General features: G+C 46.5%; 1 protein-coding gene across 1 annotated transcript in view; it reads left to right on the plus strand.

The window, feature by feature from the left end:
• LOC119449347 (Bardet-Biedl syndrome 7 protein homolog) overlaps positions 1-22,141 on the plus strand; it is a 153,975-nt gene that overhangs the window by 18,735 nt on the left and 113,099 nt on the right. Inside the window, exons 2-5 of the mRNA XM_037712511.2 lie at positions 5,409-5,477; positions 5,537-5,599; positions 5,720-5,895; positions 16,610-16,796. Coding sequence (XP_037568439.1) covers positions 5,409-5,477; positions 5,537-5,599; positions 5,720-5,895; positions 16,610-16,796 — 495 coding nt within the window. The remainder of the gene's footprint in view (positions 1-5,408; positions 5,478-5,536; positions 5,600-5,719; positions 5,896-16,609; positions 16,797-22,141) is intronic.

Below are 22,141 nucleotides of genomic sequence, written 5' to 3' on the forward strand. Positions count from 1 at the left end.
GAGCGAAGTACGTGTACAATGTAAAAGAAGTTTCAGGTGTTATTTCGGCGCGCTGCAACTCGCAAGTACAGCGAGCATCGTACGACGTTGAGTTCGAGGCAAGCACTCCGACGTCCGTTCTCTAGAGCCTAAATGTGTTAATTTGGGTACGTACATAATGTGAAAGCGATGAAGTACATATATGATTAAGTCAGTTAGCTATGTAGCTTACGGTCAGTGGTACAAAGCTCGCTTTATCAGGGGCGAATGGCCCTGGCGACCTTCGCCTTTTCAGTTGCGTTCTTGCTTCAGCTCTCGCTTCCTGGGCGTTCGAGCGTGTTATCGCGCATCTTCGAATGTTTCCTTCACGGTTGTCTTCCGTTTGTATTTACTGCAAATGGAGATACGTGCGTGTCCGCTTTCGCGGGATACAACCGAAGGCAAAACAAACCTAAAGGTTGTCGCGAACGATATTTTGGGATTTATTTGTTTGAACACGTGTTAGCATTCGGTAGTTGTTGCACGCGCTAAACTGATGGCTATTTAGTTTCAAATTGCTCAAAGGGGGACCGCTTGTTATTTGATTGTTTATCGCTCATTGCGGCGCGATTACATCTGTTCCCGGGCAGGCGCGTATATACACAAACGATGCTGCCGTTTTTGCGTTTCCTTTTTTGGAGACCATAAAAGCTCTATCGCACCTCGTTGGCGATAAGACGAAGGCTTCTCACTTGTTTCGGTTTTCGGACGTGCACACAACCATTTTTCAGTGCGCTTATCATCTTATTCATGAATAAACATTGTGTATGTTACAACACAAACGATTTTCTCGTCACTTTACCCTCAAAGGGTTAAGCATTTTATCGTAATGTTTAATGTCGTAATTATTTACAGAGAATAAATTCTTCCAAAGCCTTTTTCGGGCAGCAAACAGTCTGCGAACATAACGAAAGTAAGCTTCCCTACAGTGCCTGCGCGAAGCATCTTTCTGTCTCGCGGGAGCTACAGCACCGCTCAGTACCCTTGAATATTTAGCAGACGCTTAAAACAACACACGCGCACAAATGAATGTAAATAAACGCGACATTTTTTTCTAAACACGTGCGTTACTTTGCAATTATTCATCCAGTGCTCCCACAGCAACTTTATTGCTCAGATTACAAAAAAAAAAAAAAAGAAACGCTGTCAAGAGGGCTCAGTGCATTGCGAAACGTGCTCGTTGTATCGAAAAAGCAGAAACTAGAAATGAGCTCGCGATACCACAATGCCCTAGAACACGATTTTGAATTCATGAAGGAACCAAAATGTTTGGTTAAACTGACCTGCCAAATCTCTCCGTTCCACTTGCTGAGTAAAGTGGAGGCGGACGTGTGTAAACAGAAACATCGATGGCACATACGCAGGATGGTTCACAACTTTGTTTATTCTGTTGTCAACGAAGAGGCGGCTGCAGATTCTTCAGTTTTCGCTTGGTTGCCATAGTCCCCCGTCAGGGCTACGCAACACAATTACAGCAGAACAACATTATCACACTTTCTCATGTGAGCGGCTGTGTTGTGGGGAATGCGAGTAATTCGCTTACCCAAAACGCGAATGGCCCGTATCCAGCGCTCTCTCCTTTCTCCTTCATACGGCCGCGATGGAAATCAGTAAAACTGAATGTTATTATTCAGTCCTTCACGTTCATGGCAATTTACAACGCAAAAATAACGTCGATTGCGGCGTTTCCTCGTAGCGCGCGGAGCTGTCGCGGTTGCCGTCGTGCTTGAGTGAGCCAACAAGAACTTTACGGCAGTTCGGCGGCACGTCCGACTAGCGGAGAAATTCATAGCTCTCATTGTGGCTGTTGAATGCGCAAAACATTCGCAATATGAACCAAAATTAAGTTAAATCGTTGTTTCGCACTCGCTAGCTGCTTAGGCAACTTAGCAAGGGAGTCGGACTTTGCACTACTCAATTATTACCTCTTCGCACCGACAGGTGGCGCTACGCGTCTTGCAAAACTCCAGAGTCTGACGTCTATTGAGCCGCCATCGTCCGCTCACCCTCGCACGCTTTCACTCGCTTCTTCTTCTTCTTTCTGGGGTTTTACGTGCCAAAACCAGTTCTGATTATGAGGCACGCCGTAGTGGAGGGCTCCGGATTAATTTTGACCACCTGGGGTTCTTTAACGTGCACTACAACGCAAGCACACGGGCGTTTTTGCATTTCGCCTCCATCGAAATGCGGCCGCCGGGGCCGGGATTCGATCCCGCGACCTCGTGCTCAGCAGCGCAACGCCTTAGCTGACTGAGCCACCCCGGCGGGTACGCTTTCACTCGCACATACAGCACACGGCGCTCGGCGACGATGTTATCGCCCTTCAACTTTATACAGAACATCACGGCGACGCCGGTGCTCACAGCAATGGCAGAAATGCGCCTGGCGTGTCCATATCGCAAAAATAATTTACTAAGCACAGAATAAAAATAATTTTCTAGCCTTAGTAGCTTTTTGAAATTTATGGGTAAGTAGGTAGGTAGGTAGTAAACTTTATTGAGGTCCTAAAGTAGTCACCCCCCGTTTTCATGGAGGGAGGACCGCGGGCCGCTCCCATGTGGGAACGGGAAGGCCAATTAAGCCTCACCGCCGCATCGTGGGCTTTCTGGACTGCCTTGAGTTGATGGAACCAGTCATGACTCTTGATCAGTGAATGAAATGTGTCTTGCGAGATCCCTTGATTCATGTGGTGCTGTAAAGAGGGGCGCTACCAGAGCATATGGTTAAAATCGCTGTATCCGCCGCATTCGGGACTTGAAGGAGAGACCTCCGCGAAACGACTATAGATGAAGAAGCTGGGATACGAGTGCGTTTGTAATAACCTAAGCGTAACCGATTGAGGCCGTGATAGGTTTCGGTGGGGCAACGGAAATGCCCTGCGAGCAAGTTGATAATGCTTTGTGACTTCGTTAAAGGTGGAGAGTATGTCCCTAAAGCGGGGAAGGGGGTTCCGTCTCCGCCACCATCGGACCAGACCCGTCGCGGATGCACCGGCCCCGGAGAGCCCGGCGCGGCAAGCGAGACCTCGCGCCCGAGCATGGGCCATTTCGTTGGCGTTGACAAGCCCCCCTATTTTTGACCCTACATGGGCCGGGAACCAGGTGATGATGTGATGAACAAGTACTTTTCCTTCGAGTATCTCGGCGACTTCCTTACAGACAGCGCCAGATGCGAATGCTTTGGCTGCCGATCTCGAGTCTGTGTACACTTAAGTTTTGCTTGGTTCTAACAGCGCCAATGTTATGGCTAGCTGTTCTGCCTTACCGGGCGACGAGGTAATGATTGATGCGGCCGAAAGTACCGGCCCTTGTTGTCAACGGAGACGACCGCAAAGCGGGAGGTGTTGCTAGCGGAACGCTGGTATTGAGCGGCACTGACGAAGCATGCGTCCGACGCGTGTGCGTGTGCGTGTGTCAGGAGTGCAGAGGCCCAAGCCAACCTTATGCCTGTATTGTGTTTTGGGTGTACGTTCCTCGGCAGTGGAGAAACCTTAATGTAATATCTCATGTGATTTGGAAGCTGCGTGTTGTGTTCCATCGCAAAAATGGGTTGATGTTAACGCCTTGAAAGATTTTTCGCCCCGCGATGGTGGACGAAAGTCTAGCAAGCTGCGCCGTCTGCTGTGCCTCGATGACTTCCTCTAGGGTGTTCTGAATAGCTAGGCTCATGAGGCTCTCGGTGTTAGTACGCATCGGGAGGCCAAGGACCCTCTTTATACTGTTGCGAATGAGCCTGTTTAGTGTTCTTCTCTCGTGAACTTGCCATCAGTGCATAGGTGCAACGTAGTTTACATGACTCATTAGGAACGCGTGGCAAATCCTGAGAAGGTTGTCTTCTTTGAGCCCCTATATTATTGGATACCTTGGAGATTAGTCTAATTACTCCCTCCGCGTGCGAGGTGAGTCTGTTAATTGTGCGACCGTTGTGCCCGTTGGCCTCGATTATCATGCCTAAAACCCGGATAGAGTCAACCCTTGGGATCGTTTTCTCAGTTGCCGTGTGTAGTCTGATATCCATCTGTTCTAAGGGCTTCCAATTTTTCGGTTTGGGACCCCTTTTAGTTGGGCGATACAGTAGGACCTCAGATTTGGACCTCGAGAGTTTGAGTCCCATTATCTGTATGTGACTAACAACGCAGTCGACTGACTCCAGTAGAGGTCGGTCGACTTGTCCGTCCGAACCGCCAGTGCACCAGACGGTGATGTCGTCAGCGTAAATGGCGATTCCGATACCGCTTAGATGTTCTAGCTCGGTCGCGAGCTCGCACATGGCAATGCTGATAAGAAGCGGTGAAACAACCGACCCCTGTGGCGTGCCAACGGGACCAAGCTCGCAAAGCTCTGATTTGAGATCACCGAGTTTGAGGGTGGCCTTCCTATCTTTAAGGAAGGAGCTAAAAAAGTGGGTAAGTGTAGGAAAAAAAAATTACGTTTTGAGATAACGGAGTGGAAGTAAAATAAAACTTTTTCTACCCACTTACACTTCTATCCGGACCTATTTTATCAACCGCCGTGCCACCCACTCAGCAAAGTATAGTCAACGTTGGTCCATCTCTCTCAACCCTTGCACTGTGTGGTGGCCTGGTGAAAGACCACATACTCTTAGAATATTTACTCGAGCAATGCTTTCATCGTTGAAAGTTAGGACAGCGTATATGGTGCACGGAAGAAAACGAGCTATAACTTTGACCAGAACGAACAGCGCAGGACGTAACCTCAAAAGCAACGATATGTGCTTCTGGCTGCATTTGGAGCTTGCGTAATGCTTTGAATTTACTTCTTAGATGGCGTTCAGTGTTGCCATATAATCGCTCAAGATCACCTTATAGGCGGCGCAATTCTTTTGCCCGCTTTTGATGCAGCAGAAGTATTGAAAAAAAAAAAAAGGTGGGCATGTCAAGCAACTGCTTTGTTTAGAATTGCCAATTTCAAGCATAAAGCTTTCCCACAAAACAAACGATATATTGAACTGTATTCACAAAGAAGCGCTAATTTTAAATAACACCAAAGCTACAAATGTATCTTTTTTTCAAAATTTTCGCTTCTGCTTATCCCTTAAAAAAATGAAATAGCACGCAAGATATATGAAGATTATTGTTGTGTGACAAATATACGCCCTAAAGCGTGCAAATTGTTTTTATAGTGTGTAGAAGGACAATTAACCAGTGAAGCTTAAATAATGTTTCCCTTTTTGTGCCTATGAAACCAGCACAGAACATTATTCGTTTTCCTGGGATAACTATAAATGCCACCAAGATATAGTTGAGTTAGAATGTGGTGAATATTTGCAATTGTCGATGCGAAGTTAAATGTGTGTGGTTGAATTACAGCCTTCGCAAAAACTTTATATTTAGCTTGCATATAAAGCTACATGGAAGTGACTCTTGTCAGGTTGACGGGACGTCCCCAGGAGCTACCAAGATCCTTCCGCATTCATCGGAACCTAAAGGGTGTCAAAAGGTATTCATCCCGCGCTTAGGAGCTCTATGGTGAACTAACATATAATACGGTTTTTACAGGTGGTTGTCGGCAGTCAATCTGGAGTCGTTCACTCATTCGGGGCTAGCCGTGGGCACATTGAAGTAAGTACATACTGTCACTTGCTAAAAGACGTGCCCTGCCACTCGTGATCTCCCAATAGTCGAGTTATGCACCCTACGGCCCCTGGCTCCATTTACGTTGCTCCATTATCGCAACCGCAGACGGTGTTCAAGACGTTGCCTGGAAAAGGCGTGAGCTGCATTCAGCTAGGCGGGGCCATCGGCAGCGTCCAGGACAAGATATTTGTGGCGGCCGGCAATGAGATCACTGGTTACACACGCAAAGGAAAGCAGTTCCTGAAGTTCGACACCAACCTGACAGACACCATACGGTGCATGTAAGTCTTCAAGTCATGCTTCGTCTATAGCGACCATCTGCGGCCGCACAAGCCGATCTGCTTTGAGACATCAGCTTCGCGCATCTACACCACCGGGCCGGCTGTCCAGTCACGCGAAAGCACTGTTTGGTAGTCGAGCGCCTTTGTCTGTAACTTTTTCTGTGCTTCGCCTCCTGAGGTCATGGTTCTAGCACAACCAAATTTGACTCGAACTGAAATAACGAGAGAACATTGCGATGCCTCTGATGTATACACGGATGAGTGGACCATAGCACTCTGAGCCGGAGCATGGCGCTCTGAATGAACCAGGCGAACGTGCTCGATTTCGACCAGCCGAAAGTAAACCACACCCGGGAGTGCTTTAGAGCGCTCGAAATTGGCCAGTCAAATGCACCGTACAAAGGCCCCTTCATGGCGTTTTCCGCCGGCCAGAAGCCGAAAGCGAGTCCACCAAGGGGCTCAAAAGAATGCCAAACAGTTGTCCATTTGTTTCAAAGCATCATCCCGGTATCAGTAGGAATAGGCGTTTTCTGCATTTTGACACTGCATAATATAGAATGCATGTCCACCAAGCTATAAGTTTGAATGGCGATCTCTCCTTCACGAAAGGTGCGGTGCGTGGTAGATGAAGCGCGGCGCAAATCTAGACGCACTGTTGGCAAATAAAGGACGTCGATCATGCCTGGCCGAAGTGCACAACACATCCATGCAGCAGGTCGCCATTCTGGCCAGTAAAATAGGGAGTGCATGCGTGCTCTATGAGATGGCGACAACGCCATTACCACAATTCAGGAGCAGCTGCCACTGTGACTGCTTCGATTTCTGAGGACCTCTTCGTAGTATATTTTCACCATCACATTGCGATAGTAATCAGTGTACTTTATAGACTGTCGGGTCAGTGATTCTACCACTACTGACCATCCCAGTTGGCCTGCTGAAACTTATGCATACGCGATTGTATACCGCGTAACTGCTGCGTGCCTTTATGACCAACCACTACGCAAGAATCTAAACATTTGCCGCACTGTATTCCTCTCGGATAAAAAGCGACGAGTACAAGCATAATATATCTCTAGGGACTGGGGATCCAAGGATAGCGGATGGTGACACAGTGGGGTATATTGCGGCTCGGGGTAGCAGCATTCAGACCTGGGTCTGTATCACCGAGGTAGATAATAACAGGCCCCGATAATAAAAGGCCCCGATAATAACAGGGTCTTTCAACCTTCGCGGCTTCGTGAACCAAGTTCTCTTATGTACCGTCATTCCGACGGCCTGTTCAAGCCATCCGCCTTGCCCTTAAGCTTGCCATTTCTATATACTACATCTAAGGAGTACTGCTAATCGGCCGTTTTGAGGCGGCATACTCTGTAGCCTTTGCTGTGAAGTCAAGTTAGATAATCCAGTATCTTGATTAGGTTTGACTGGCGCAAAATTATCTTATAACATTTCGTCGTCATGTTGAACTCCCTAGAACACCTCTGCAAATGAATCTACTTAGATTAAATTCGCTGGCGTCAAGATTAAAATACCTGGCGCGTAGATTAATTTATTTGGCACTGCGAATAAATACGTCGCGCCTGGAATAATTTGACTGAGGTTTGGACTAAATTACCTGGCGCTTGGAATACTTTTAGCGGGAAACTTTAGAATAGCCCATTTTCTCACACGTCCTCTCAAAGCTGACAAGAAAAATCATATGTCTTTGCCAACCTTGTAACATTTCATTGAATAGTTTACCTTAAATAAGAAGGAATTCACCACGCTGTGTGGCGTTTGCTGGCTGAGTTACTGCCGATCATTTTGCGGAGCTCTAGGTCTACGCGCTTCATTTCACGCATCTTCCACTCGTTGCTTCAGCTGTCGCTCTTTCGCTATCTAAATGCGTAAGTATTCTAGGGCCACTTCACTCGGAAATCTGTCCGTCAGTCTGTAACGCGTGACACGATGAGCTCGATAGGTGTACATGCGGTTTTATGGGCATATATATCAGAATGCCTTATGACTACGTATGACTACTGATATTTATGATTATGGCTATAGAACACCTACAGTTACAGTTGGTATAGAAAGAAAGTAGACCACTACAGTCGTCGCAACAAGTAACGTTACCTTGTTTCCGCAAGAGTAGATTTCAGTCTATGTAAGACAGCAGATAAAAAGATTTCATTTGTGTTTATTTAGGAAAGCATATAGAACACCTATAGTTACTGCAACAGTCAGCGCAAAAAGAAATCAGACAGTACAGTTACCACGTGAAGTAACTATACCACGATGAAAGAAAGCGGGCCACTACAGTTTCCACAACAAGTATTGTTGTTTGTTGTTGTTTATTTATACTGTCAACCCAATTAAGGGCCTTTACAGGAGTGGAAAAAAAATAGAAGAAAAGATACAAAATTCTGCTCCATCTCGAGCAAAAACAAAAATAAACAAGGCAGTATAATGGCAATATCTACAAAAAGTGACATGCAGTGAACAAGGACAAAATACATTGTTTTATGCGCACCAGAAACAAAAATACATGCTAAGACGCATTCATACCAGAGAAGATGACATTCTCTAAACCAGCACTAAAATCACTGACGGAGGCAGATGTGACAACTGAATTTGGTAATTTATTCCATTCCTTAATCACCCTGGGAAAAAAGCTGTACTTGAATGTATCATTTCGTGTAACTGGCGGCTGTATGTATAAGCTGTGCCTGTGTCTGAAGCGTTGATCCGGTGAAATTATGCAGTATTCAGATAAATTTATTTTAGCCTGGTTATGAATAATTAAAAACAAAAATTTTAATCGGTCAAACTTCGTCCTTAAATCTAACGCGGAAAGGTTTGCACGACTGCATAGTTCAGTAGGAGAGTGCATGCGCTGATATTTATTAAATATAAATCTAGAAGCCAGTCGTTGAACTCTTTCCAATTTATGACGGTTAGTAGCAGTGTGTGGGTCCCATACTATTCTAGCATATTCAATGATTGGCCGTATTAATATCTTATGCGCCAGGTTTTTCACTTCAGGAGTTGCGCTATACAGTCTTCGCCTGAGGCCCCAAAGAACTTTATTTGCCCTTCTACAAACTTCATTGATGTGAATGTTCCACCTCAAGTCTGAAGTAAATATTAATCCTAAATATTTATATTTTGTTACTCTTGTTAGTTCATGGGGACCGATACTGTATTTATGCATCAGGGGCGTCTTTTTCCGCGTTATAGTCATACAAACTGATTTTACTGGGTTCAGTGACATTTGCCATTCATTACACCATTGTAGAATTTTATTTAAATTGGTGTTGAGGTCTAACTGGTCATTTAAAGATTCAATCCTTTTATATATTACGCAGTCGTCTGCAAACAATCTTAGCGGGACGGTTATATCAGTAGGCAAATCATTAATAAAGATAAGAAATAAAAGAGGCCCCAAAACACTGCTTTGAGGTACTCCAGACAAAACTGCTTTGGACATGGATTTAATTTTATTTATTTCGACATACTGCTCACGAGAGTGGAGGTAGGATCTAAACCACTTAGTGATGTTTGGATTTCTAAATATTTCATTTATTTTTAGCAAGAGTTTAGGATGCGAGACTTTGTCAAACGCTTTGGCGAAGTCTAAAAAAATTAGGTCAGTCTGTCCTCGGCTATTTATCGTTAGTGAAAGATCGTGGACTGTCTGAACGAGTTGAGTTATTGTAGACAACCCTTTACGAAAACCATGTTGCACTGGTGATAGTAAATTGTTAGTTTCCAAATAATTTGAGAGATGTTTACTAATTATATGTTCAAGTAGTTTGGAGCAGGTGCTCGTAAGAGAGATGGGCCGGTAGTTACCTACGTCTGATGTGCTCCCACTTTTGTGGACAGGAATTACTTTAGCTTGTTTCCAGGCCATAGGAACTGTTCCCTGGGTAAGTGATGATTGAAAGATTATGGTGAGATATTTAGCGACCCACTGAGCATATCTATATAGGAACTCATTCGGTATGCTGTCGGGGCCAGGGGATTTCTTTGTATTTATGCGCAGAAGAAGGTTCAGCACTCCTTCCTCGTTGATAAGAAGGTCGGACGCTGGAGGGCGATCGGAAGTGTCAGTAAAGGATGGAAGTGTAGCATCATCTTTGGTGAAAACGGAGGAAAAGAAGGAATTGAAATGCTCTATACGTTCCTGGGTAGTTCTTTCATCATCTGCTTTATGTTGTTTCTTTGTAGGGTTTACGTATCTCCAAAATTTACTAGGTGCTTCCTGAAGGAAGTTTTTCAGTGTAACATTAAAGAATCTCTCCTTGCTTTCCTTGACTAGACGATTTAAGTTAAGCTTCATGTTATAAAGTGAAGTCTTGTTGTGTACACTTGGATCTCGTGAACAAGCTTTCCTTTTCCTTTTCATCCTCCGTTTGACATGAAGTATTTCCCTTGTAATCCACGGGTTCTTTCTTTTGCACTTTTTAAAGCTCTTAGGAATAAATCGCGTAATACAATGCATCGTAATCTTGGAAAAAAAGTCCCACAGATCGTCAGTACCACCATTTGATTCATAAATAGACATGAAGTTATCAAACGATCTTTCAAGGTAATCCAAAATACTAACATTATCAGCAGCTTGAAAGTTTAGGTAATGGATGCTTGATTCCTGTTGCATGGGGTACGAGGACATGTTCAAGGACAGAATAACCATTTTATGGCCGGATAAACCTTCTTCAACAAGACAATCATTCACATACGTTGTCAAAGCATTGGAAATTAAAATAAGATCAAGTACAGAAGAGCTTGTTGCACACACCCTAGTAAATTCCTTAACTATCTGAGTTAAATTGTATGAAAATGCTAAATACAAAAATACCTCAGAAGAAGTGACATCTGTGTCTCCGGCTACATATGAATCCCAATCAATAGCTGGAAGATTAAAATCACCTAGTAATAGTATGCTGTCTTGTTCTTTCATGTACGCTTCCATGAACTGTCTAAGTTGCAAGATATGTTCTACAGGAGAGTTCGGAGCTCTGTATACCCCTCCGACGAATACAGTTCGATTGTTCAGTTTAGTTTTAATCCACACTGCTTCAACATCACCCGGTACTTCTAAAGGGGAGAAAACGATGTTTCGCTTGACGAGAAGAGCCACGCCTCCACCTCTCCCATCTCGATCCCTTCTAACCAACGTGTAACCAGGTGGGGTGATTTCGCTATCAGGTATGTTTTTATGTAACCAAGTTTCCGTAATTACGGCAATATCAGGTTCATGATCAATAACTAAAGCTTCAAGCGAGTGTGTTTTGTTTAGTACGCTTCTCGCGTTTACATTAATTATTTTGAAGCCAACATGTCGACCCGGTATATGTCAATTATCTCTTGTTCCTGAATGACTTCCCAGTTTGAACCTTTCCTCACGCTCTTTATTCCAGCTGTACAGCGTGTTTTTTACCCTCAATTTATCAAAAACAAGCTTTACCTTTTTTCCTGCCTTCCTTTCATCACCTGCCGAGTCCCATAGCTTTTTTCGTATTCCCTGTACTCTTTTAGAGAAATCCTCGCTGATACTGTAATCAGTATCCTTCAGTTTCGAGCAATTCTGCAGAACTTTTATTTTATCTCTATAGTCTGCCACCCTCAAGATGACAGGGCGAGTTCTACCAGAAAGTTTCTTACCTAATCTGTAAATTCTATCAATAGAATTCACATTCACTTTCAGAGTAGCGTTAAAGATATCGTCTTTTACTTTTCTTACGAGTGTTTCTTCCTTTTCATTTTCCTCTTCTGCTACTCCTCTAATGATAAGGTTATTTCGTCGTGAACGATTATCCAAGTCATCCACCTGTTTGACCAGACTAGACGTTTCGAGACTGCGGCCGGCCACAGTTTCTTCAAGAGTTGCAAGTCTGTTCCGAGTCTCGTCTAAGCTTCGAACCTTAGTTTCAATAACGAGAAGCCGGTTCTGCATTTCTAGGAATCTTGTTTCAAACGAGTCTTGCTTTTCCTGAACCGCAGTAAGTTTAGACAAAATTTCTTTCTGATTTTGGAGCAATTCCCTGCACAAATCTTCCGTTATTGGTCCTGGATTCTTCTCTACATCCCCAGAGAGACCCAACAACAAGCCCGCAATGGAAAAACACTCACATATACAGTCAAAGACAACTCGTGGACACGGCAGCACTATAAGACCAAGAACATTACTATGGAAGCCATTTTTATGGTCACCAACCTGCATGAACAGAGGCACGTCACGCGACATTGTCACGGCGATGCTGCCGTGTCCACTGAAGCCGGTAGGCGATGGACATGCATTTATAGCATGCAGATGATCCCTTGTGAGCATGCGTCGTGACGTCATCGTGCCCCCAGATGGAAAGTGAAAAAGGCCATCCACGTGTCGATGCTCCAGGGTGCTGGTGCCCTCAGCGAACTGGCCGGAAACACCGCCCACACAGAAGTGACGTGGTAGGCCGGTATCGTAGCGAAGCTTAGGGCGTCCAGGGTCGAAAGATTTTGCTGCACCCCCAGTGATGAAGCTTAGGCATGCGCAGAAAACCTGCATGAACAGAGGCACGTCAGGCGACATTGTCACGGCGATGCTGCCGTGTCCACTTGGACACGATGCTGCCGTGTCCAAGTATAGAATACTGTCGGCCATAGCCTACAGTCGGTATAGAAATAAAAATGTCGCAGTTTCGCACGAAAGGCGATGCATCGATTGGGATAGCAAATTAGTGGAAAACTATACGAAGTTTTATACGAAACTATACGAAAACTATACGGTAGTAGTTTTATCGGCCGTGTAAACTTTCAAACGTAGGCATACTAACTAAATTACCAAGCATGGTGTTACGCGCGCACAAGCAAACATGTATACATTTCACACGATAACCGCGGAAACTCGCTGTCAAAACGCTGGAGAAAGCAAGCGCGGCGGCAGCATCAGCGAGCGGATTGATCTTCGTGCTACCTCTCGCATCAACGTGAACTAAGCCGCGAAAACACAGCGCACGGCGGACTATGTCACCCACCGCAGACGGCTTTCAAGGTATAGCGGGCCGGCAGGGCGCGCGCGGCCGCCCGGAGTAATCTACGCGACCCCCTCCCCCCGGAGCCTTGCACGCGACGGAAGACGGCGCGCTTGTTTCACGCTTCCCTCCCTTGCGTGCGCGAGATGGAGCCGCGATCGTCGGCTCACGCTCGCAAGCTTTCGCTCGGACATACAGCATACGGCGCGCGGCGAACATTTTATCGCCCTTAGATTTTAAACGGAAGCTCACGGCGACGGCAGAAATGCGCCTGTCCTTAATAATTGCTATCGCAATAATCAAAAAATAGGGGCAGCTTCACACTATAGTGGTGCGAAGACTGGGCAAACAGCGATGCTGGCGACTCCACCTAGCTTTATCTCGGTCCGGCAAGTTTTCGCGAGGTTATGCTTCTAGACTCGGCCCCGTTTTGCACAAGATCACCCCAGAATCATCGACAGCCCAAGGAGCAACGAACACTCGGTCATAAAAGTATCTGGACGCTCAAACACTTTTGCTCTGTTTCGCGAGCTCGTAACTCCGGATCTTCTGCGAATCGCCGACGTTTCGCCGCCACGTCGACACCGCGACACTCGGGATCGGACCGAAGTTGTCTCACTCGCTCTCGAGTAGCGGCACGGCGGCTTTCGCACCGCGCTTCCTCTTCTTCGGGAGTGACGCTATTCCTCGGCCGCCCCATCTTCGCGGCGATGGGCTCGGCGCGGAGACGGCGGGGCTTTTGTGCCGCCGTGACTGCGGCGCTGAGCTATATATCCCGTGGGTCGGCGCAGTGACGTCACGGTTTAGCCCCGCCTCTGCGCAGCCGTGGCAACCACTCCGCACGGCGCGGTGACGTTATGGCTCGGCAAATCTAAGGCGAAGCGATGCGGCAGGCGCGATGACCTCACGGCTCACGCAGCTGGGGCGAAGCGTTCCTTGGCGACGCATGGTGACGTCATCGCCAGGCGGAGGTTTTGCGGTGTTCACTCTACCGACCATCCTTGAGCTTATTAAACAGCTTCGCTAGTTCACAGGGGATGCGCCATTGTGCGTGGACCCTTTCTGCACTACCACCAGGATCGGCCCTTATTTCGGCGTTACACCTGACGGCAAGCGACCAGGTTAAACAGCTTCGTTGTTAATATTAATGAACGACTGAAAAGAACTGCTAACGCACTATCAGACCCCCTAGGGATTTGCTGCCGCAATTTTTTCTCTATGCCGCCGCCATTTTTCTTTGCGCTTTCTCTTTAGTCTTTTCGCACTTCCTGCTCTCAATCAGTTCCCAACACTCTCGCAGCACATCCTCATCTGCGCCGATGGATTGAATGGCCTGAATAATGTAAGGCTCACTTAGCTAAAGTATGCTAAAGGCAGGCCCACCTATCTAAAAATCAATCACTAATCATTCAACTATCGCACAGAGTCTAGGGATCATTTTTCTTGGGTTATGCTGAATATCCGCGTTTCTGTTATTGATCTACAGCTATATCCCGTTTATCATTGTCGGCGTTGCAAAAACGTTCATGTACGACATGGATTGATTCCAGTATTCTCTCGCTGCTTCTTGACTGCCAGCGGGTATAACTTTTTTCTTTTTCTCTAGCAGACAGGCAATACGCCCCGCCCCATGGCAGTTACCACCCATCTCCTTCCGCCTTTTTCTTTCAGTGACCGTTTCTGTTTCTTTCTGTGGTCAAAAGATTATTCGTAAATGTCACAATCACTTTAGCATACGCTACAGCCGGCACGCTCACGAAACATTCATTTTATTACTCGACATTTTCATTCTAATGCGTTGTTACTTCCTGTTACTTGTTTTCTGCCCCCAAAGGTATTGGGTTCGAGTGTCTTAATTAAGTGTACCTTAATTAACTGTGCCTTAATTAAATTCGACCTAATTAACACCAAAGGTCGTGGGTTCGACTCCAACCAAAGGCCGTGGGTTAGAGTGCCTTAACTAACGTAATAACCTGTGCCTTAGTTAACTTCGCCTTAATTAGCATCAAAGGCCGGGGGTTCGACTCTCGACCTTCACGATGTACATTGGAGTCCAACTTGGAGTGGTCGCCAGTTCGCCCATATCTCCAAGTGGTTACGACTCCCAACAAAGGTCGTGGGTTCGAATGCCTTAATTACTGTTAACTATATGCTAATTACCTGTCCCTTAATTAACTTCGCCTTCATTAACAACAAATGCTGTGAGTTCGACTCCCACCAATGGTAGTGGGTTCGAGTGCCTTAATTAACTGTACCTTAATGAACTGTGCCTTAATTCACTTTGACTTAACACCAAAGGTGGTGGGTTCGACTCCTACCAAACGACAAGGGGTTCGACTCGCAATTAATTTTGGTGCCTTAACGCCGGAGATCGGACTTTTCGTCCCAGGAGCCGCCTAAGGCTATCGCCTTAATAACACCAGTACCGCCACTTTAGTTAGATGCATTGTCGCCTGCCCGCCGCGGTGGCTCAGTCAGATAAGGCGTTGCGCTGCTGAGCACGAGCTCGCGGATCGTATCCCGGCCGCGGCGGCCGCATTTCGATGGAGGCGAAATGCAAAAACGCCCGTGTGCTTGCGTTGTAGTGCACGGTAAAGAACCCCAGGTGATCTAAATTAGTCCGGAGCCCTTCACTACGGCGTGCCTCATAATCAGAACTGGCTATGGCATGTAAAATCCCAGAAAGAAGAAGAAGACGCATTGTTGCCTAACGGCTGCTAAGCAACGCTTGATACGATGAATCTGACTGAAATAGGTACACTGATTGAAACAACTGTGAATTTGATTTTCCTGGCAGTGGGCTCATAATCTACCTTTTTCCTGTTTTAGTGCTCGGAAAATTGCGCTCTATAGCTATATTTCTTATGCACTAGTGACGCGACAATCAGCCGACCACCACGTGCTTTGCCCCTGTGACCGCATTAAGAAAGTGCTTATTGAGAGTTCCGCGATAAGAATAGGATCGAAGGCGTATCGTTGCACTGTGTGGCTTGCTTTACAAAACAAATTGCATTTCTGTCCTTACTGCTTAGTGCTTTGTAAGGAAAATCTGTAGCTGCGTTACTACAAATAAAATGAAGCCGGCATTGCGAAGAAGGAAAGTTATGCAGTTGTAGGGACAAGGCGCGTGGAAGGCACCTGATGAGTTATATATATTATCGTTTTTCTTTTTCAGAGAGGAGAAATACTCCGCTTTTGATTTCAATTTTCTCTCCGTCAGCTTTCTATGGATGCGACCTTCTTCTTCGCTGTGACTTTTAGGAGGGCATGAGACAAAAATTGAAAATGTTTAGCGTGCTTGGTAAGTATCACAGAAAGTACGTGGGCAGTAGCGCCCGCACTGTAATGGTGCATCAAGCTTTATTCAGATTCGTGAGTAACGGCAGCCCCTGCCTGGTAATCTAAAGAATATGTCGCAAAAATTGATACAATGCCGAAAATTCAGAATGGTTGTTAACTCCAATTGTAGGAGACGCCTATAGATACGCTGAACAAGTTTGCTCTTGTCAACGAAACTATGAAGTCAAAGCTGTCCACTTCTCCGTGCCATCGCTCCCCACGTATCACGACGTGTACACGAATCTTCTCCGGGCAATGAACATAAGAACATTTGCATCATTGCCGCGTGGTATCACCGCTCTCGGCAGCCCAACCTGGTGGCCTCGCCTTTGGGGCAGCGTGCTGAGTGGAGACGTGCTGTCCGATGTTCGCTGCAGGAGCGTGTGCGGCAACGACCTGGCGGTGTGCGGGGAGTACGTTTACAACCACTACTTTGAATGCCAGGACAAGAACTACTTCCTGTCGAGTGGCCGCATCAACGACATGCTCCTGCTACCCGTGGACAAGCTTAGGGCTCTGGTGCCCGTGCTCGCTTGCCAGGACAGGCTGCTTCGGGTGCTCAAGGTCAGGCATGGTCGTCCTTACGTTGTGGCGTCAAGGTGACAATGACTCGGTTGAAATCATTTTTAAGGTACATGATGGACTTCCCGGGGCTATCTATCTACCTAGCAGAATACGATGTTGGGCTAGTTGGTTCATGCTTGAAATGTGGTTCTGACGCAAGGAAAACTAAGCGGACAGAGGAGAAGCGCGATCTGTTCATGGTTCTCTTAATGTGCCTTCTTTGCGCTTAGGTTTCCCTGCGCCAGAACCAGATTTTAATCTATCTATCAATCTAACCATTTTCCAGCCTACCTGAGTCACTGCGTAGGCCGTGGTCGAATGGTTAGCGCATCGGGCGGCTGTGCTGAGGAACAGGGTTCGAAATCACCTGTCGGACCAACTTCGGTCACTGAGTGTGTGCCGCTCTTCAACGAACGTCTTTGACGCCCGCATAGGTCAACTGTAGTTACCGCTCTCGAATGAAACAGTTTGACCTCGAGTTGGAGCACCGGATTTGTGCCACTCGGTCCGTGCTGGTCTTCAGTGAACCTCTTTGATGCCAGACCACTGGGTAAGTGCTAGCAGGTGTTTGCCGCTCTTCAACGAACGTCTTTGACGCCCGCATAGGTCAACTGTAGTTACCGCTCTCGAATGAAACAGTTTGACCTCGAGTTGGAGCACCGGATTTGTGCCACTCGGTCCGTGCTGGTCTTCAGTGAACCTCTTTGATGCCAGACCACTGGGTAAGTGCTAGCAGGTGTTTGCCGCTCTTCAACGAACGTCTTTGACGCCCGCATAGGTCAACTGTAGTTACCGCTCTCGAATGAAACAGTTTGACCTCGAGTTGGAGCACCGGATTTGTGCCACTCGGTCCGTGCTGGTCTTCAGTGAACCTCTTTGATGCCAGACCACTGGGTAAGTGCTAGCAGGTGTTTGCCGCTCTTCAACGAACGTCTTTGACGCCCGCATAGGTCAACTGTAGTTACCGCTCTCGAATGAAACAGTTTGACCTCGAGTTGGAGCACCGGATTTGTGCCACTCGGTCCGTGCTGGTCTTCAGTGAACCTCTTTGATGCCAGACCACTGGGTAAGTGCTAGCAGGTGTTTGCCGCTCTTCAACGAACGTCTTTGACGCCAACTAGGTATGTGCCACTGGGAATGTGCCGCTCTTCAATGACAAAAAAGATGCTTTAAATTTCTATGATGTTGGGCGTAATCGAAGCCACGTCATACGGGCTCCTCGAGGACAGCAACCGGACCTTTAGCAGTGAAAAAGAAAAGATTTTTTAATGCGCAATTCATAGGGGAAAAGCAAAGGACAGAGCGCACTCTCTGTTCGGTCGCTTTCTTCCTTTTCTTTTGTGCGAATGTTGCAGTAAAATATTATTCCCTTGTTTAAATAATGTTTCATCAGTCAGCCCAAGCATCCACGCTTTTGACGCTTTAGCAGGCTGCGCCTTATTACACTGTCTGTGTACCACTTTTGATTAAAGGCTTACACGTGAATGCTTTGGCGAGCTGCGCCATAAACGCACTAGGCACGTCCCCGCTCTTCAATAAACCTCTCGCCAGCTTGGGTCACGAGCGTGAGTGTGCGGCAAGCGCGGGAACAATTCGCAACGTTCGCATGCGTGCTACGTTTCTCGGAGGCCACACGCTGACTTCTCGGCAGTGCCACTAGATGATGCAGTGTGTCCAGAAAGAAGCGCGAGAGGTTGCCGCATGACGCGTTTCTCAGCATCGGCACGCAACCGCCCGCTATGCATCTCGGAGGCCTCGCGCAGGCTTCGCGGCAGCAGCGGCAGATGGCGCTGAATGTTCTTAGGGAAGCGCAATAGAGGAATCCCGCTGCAGTACACTCTTCTTACATAACTCGTTTCAACGGTAGCAATACCTTGCGTCGCTAGACTTAATCAATGCTAAACGCATTACCCTGGGCAGTCATCCTGAGATCCGTTATGCCGAATTTTTGTCTAGCCCTAGCTTTGCACTCCACCTGGTCAAAATGATCTGCGTGAATCTGCTTCAACATATTGTTACGGTGCAACGAAGAGTGGCACCAGTCAGAAGAAGACGATTTAATGTGTAGAGGTGGGCTCGGTCTAGACAGCCGTGTTGTTTATTTATCGTTGTCTCTCTTGAAGATAGCATAAATATATCTTTATATGTGACTTCCGCATCGTAACAAATAAGTGGAGGTGCTGGGTGCCGTGATGAGTGGCCAGTTGCGCCGACGCCTGAACGAAGTTCTCACACCCGCTGCATGACGCTCCCTCCGCATCGCCGACGGTGTTTGCTATCTGCTCTGCTCGCATTGGCATCGCGGGGCGCTTAACCACTCTATTTTTTGCCGTTTCGGAACAATGGTCCTTGACGTTATACTCGGCTTAGACTTTTTATCATCCCATACAGCCCTCTTTGGCTGCGCGTCTAGTGTTATTCAGCTTGAGCTACCTGACGGCTGTTATAGTGCACCAGTGTTATTCTCTCCCGAGGACATCCGCCTGTCGCCTCAAGCCACTACGTACCTTAATGTATTGTCGATTCCATCGGTTCCTGACGGCCTCTATGTTCCATGTCTAACCACTGACATACTGCTTGAAAAGATTTCGGCCGTTCCAATTTCAAGTGATTTCAAGTGAGTACATCAACCTTATTACACACAATATAAATCGAAAACAAGAATACAAACAAGAAAACGCAACCTCGGGTAATATTAATCAAGATATCCAGCCAGAACACATCAGCTACCATCGAATACGTCGCATCAGCCAAACACATCGATGGCGAGTACAGAACATTTTATAAATAACCATTAGAACACTGATAACTACATTGAAACAATAAACAACACTGCACACATATCGCGTACAAAAACCGTAAATGAAACTAAGACAGTCAAATACAGATTAGCAATGTTTATCACTTCGAAAATATAGTCCATGATGATGTAAGGCAGTTGACTTTAACAGACGGCGCCCATCCTGTCAATTTCCCTCGTACTGGTCCTCTTCAAAGTGTTTCTAAGTACAAGTAAAACGACAAAAGTGATTATTGATATGAAAAGTTACCTTGTAAATACGGAGAACCCATTACAGTGCTTAAAAATAAATTTTCGCAGAAGTAATGCTGTATTACCTCGCTTCACACGTTTCGAAGAAATGCACAGGCTACAACAGACACCGTGCCAGAAAGCGCCGAAACATTTTGGTCCCATGATGCCCCTTAACTCTACTACACCTGGGCATACCGTGCACAGACATTTAAAGACAGTCACAGTACCCGCTACGATCGGGAATGAGCACGAATGACCATCGGCTTACGAGCACCACGCTACAAATATATTCGTCTAAAAAATCAGCTATATAACGTAACAACCTGAGATCCACAAGATATCTGCAGAGAAATCAGAGAAAATCACAATGCTTCGCTTGCCACGTACACAACAGCCGCTTTCCCCAGAAGAAGCACTGCGTTCTTTAGTTCCAAATAACCAGTAGCGAAAAAAGAAACTGGTAAAAAAAAAGAAACAAGAGACACACACGATGTGTGCTTCCCCTGATAAAGTAAAATAGGTGGTTTACATTACGATTTGTAGCTAATGTAAGACTCTATAGCGGCGAAGCATCTTCGTCAGTCCTTAAAATAAGGTATTACTCGCATAGACTGCGCCGATCAAAACGGCAAAAGCCTATGCGACGCGCGCTCGCAAACCATAGGCTACTCAGACAGCATCGGTGCAGTGCTTAGTTCGTGAGCGAACATAGGTACGTGAGCGAGTATCAGAGAATACTTTCTTATTTAAATGAAAAACACGGTGCGATAGTCTAAACTTCCTTGACACTTACCTCGCAAATGTAGGAGCTATCCGTTGCCTTCCAGTGATACCCCTTTACTTGGGCTTCCCATCTCTTCCTTCGCTCTGGGTCCCGGGGGAAGCTTAAACAACGAAGCCCTTAAACAACGAAGCACAAGATCCGGTGCACTTGGCAACACAACAGCCCGTCATGTCGACTCGATGCACTTGACAAGCTTGTCATTCATGCGGCTGAACACTGTCCAGCAAGTAGAAGCGTCAGCGAAGCATCCGCGCGCACTTTGTCTCGAACTAAGCACCGGCACCAAGCAATCGCAACCGCTCGCTGTGATTCAAGATGGCGTCGCAGCGCGAAAGCGGCGGCGGGGGGGGGGGGGCGTTCAAAGGATGGCACCACCCTGAACGGCGGCGCTGGCATCGAGGCACCCTAGCATTTCGCACATCGTTGCACAGAGAGAGAATGACGGAAGCACAGCGGAACGCGCGCTTTATACTGCGCCTAGGGTGCCTCGATGCCCAGAGCCGCCGTCCAGGGTGGAGACAACCCCGCTGGCGCCGCCATATTGTGTCACACGAGCTGAGCCTCAGCTACGCTTGCGTTCATAAATAGTGTTACTCGCGGCGCACTTCCAAGTGCTTTGCCTTGATGAGGATTTTTTTATCGGTATCGCATCTGCACATCTTTATAACCAATAGCCGTTAACTTGTCGAAGGTCGGAGACGTAAATGTATGGCGCCGGGAACATGCCCCAAGTTGCCTAATTCAATCACATTTAATATGCCGTGTGTATGTTTAAAATACGCACTATTTTCTTTTTTTTTTTTGCGTTTCGATGCTTGGTATATAAGAATTGCGACCCCCTGTGTGTGGAAGTTTTTCTTTTTCGCTGTTGTATTTTGTTTTACACGTCACGCCTCCTTTACCGTAGCCAGCCACTCGCGCACGGCGGTTAGTTTCCCTTGCGTTGCGCGTGCTCTTCGCGTTCGTTGCAATTATTTGACGATATCTACGCGCAATTTTTGCTTTTTGTGCCCACAAAACTGTGTGCTGACAGGATTAAGCTGGTGTAAAAATAACTGCGATGTGAAAATAAGGTTTAGTTAGTGCTGTAGAGAAAAATGTAACGTAACTTGTCTGTGTCAATCTTGCGTAGTACACACAAGAAATCAAACGATGCACAAAATACATTTACTTATAATGTCTAGTACAATCAATCATGAAAGAGATATGTACATGAAAAATTATATGTACTGTGTGGCGCCTGAAGGTTATGTTGAAAGACGAGATAAAAAAATTAATTCGCAAGGTAGGCTCGACACACAATTCGGGATAGAGAGAGCTTTTTTTTTTATTTATTCATTACATGGGGGGGGGGGGGGGGGCAACCGCGGGTAATATTAATCAAGATATCCAGCCAGAATACATACATCAGCTGCCATCGAATACGTCGCATCAGCCAAACACATCGATGGCAAGTACAGAACATTTCATAAATAACCATTAGAACACTGATAACTACATTGAAAAAATAAACAACACTGCATACAT

This window comes from Dermacentor silvarum, chromosome 4 (assembly GCF_013339745.2).
Source record: "Dermacentor silvarum isolate Dsil-2018 chromosome 4, BIME_Dsil_1.4, whole genome shotgun sequence".
NCBI lineage: Eukaryota > Metazoa > Arthropoda > Arachnida > Ixodida > Ixodidae > Dermacentor > Dermacentor silvarum.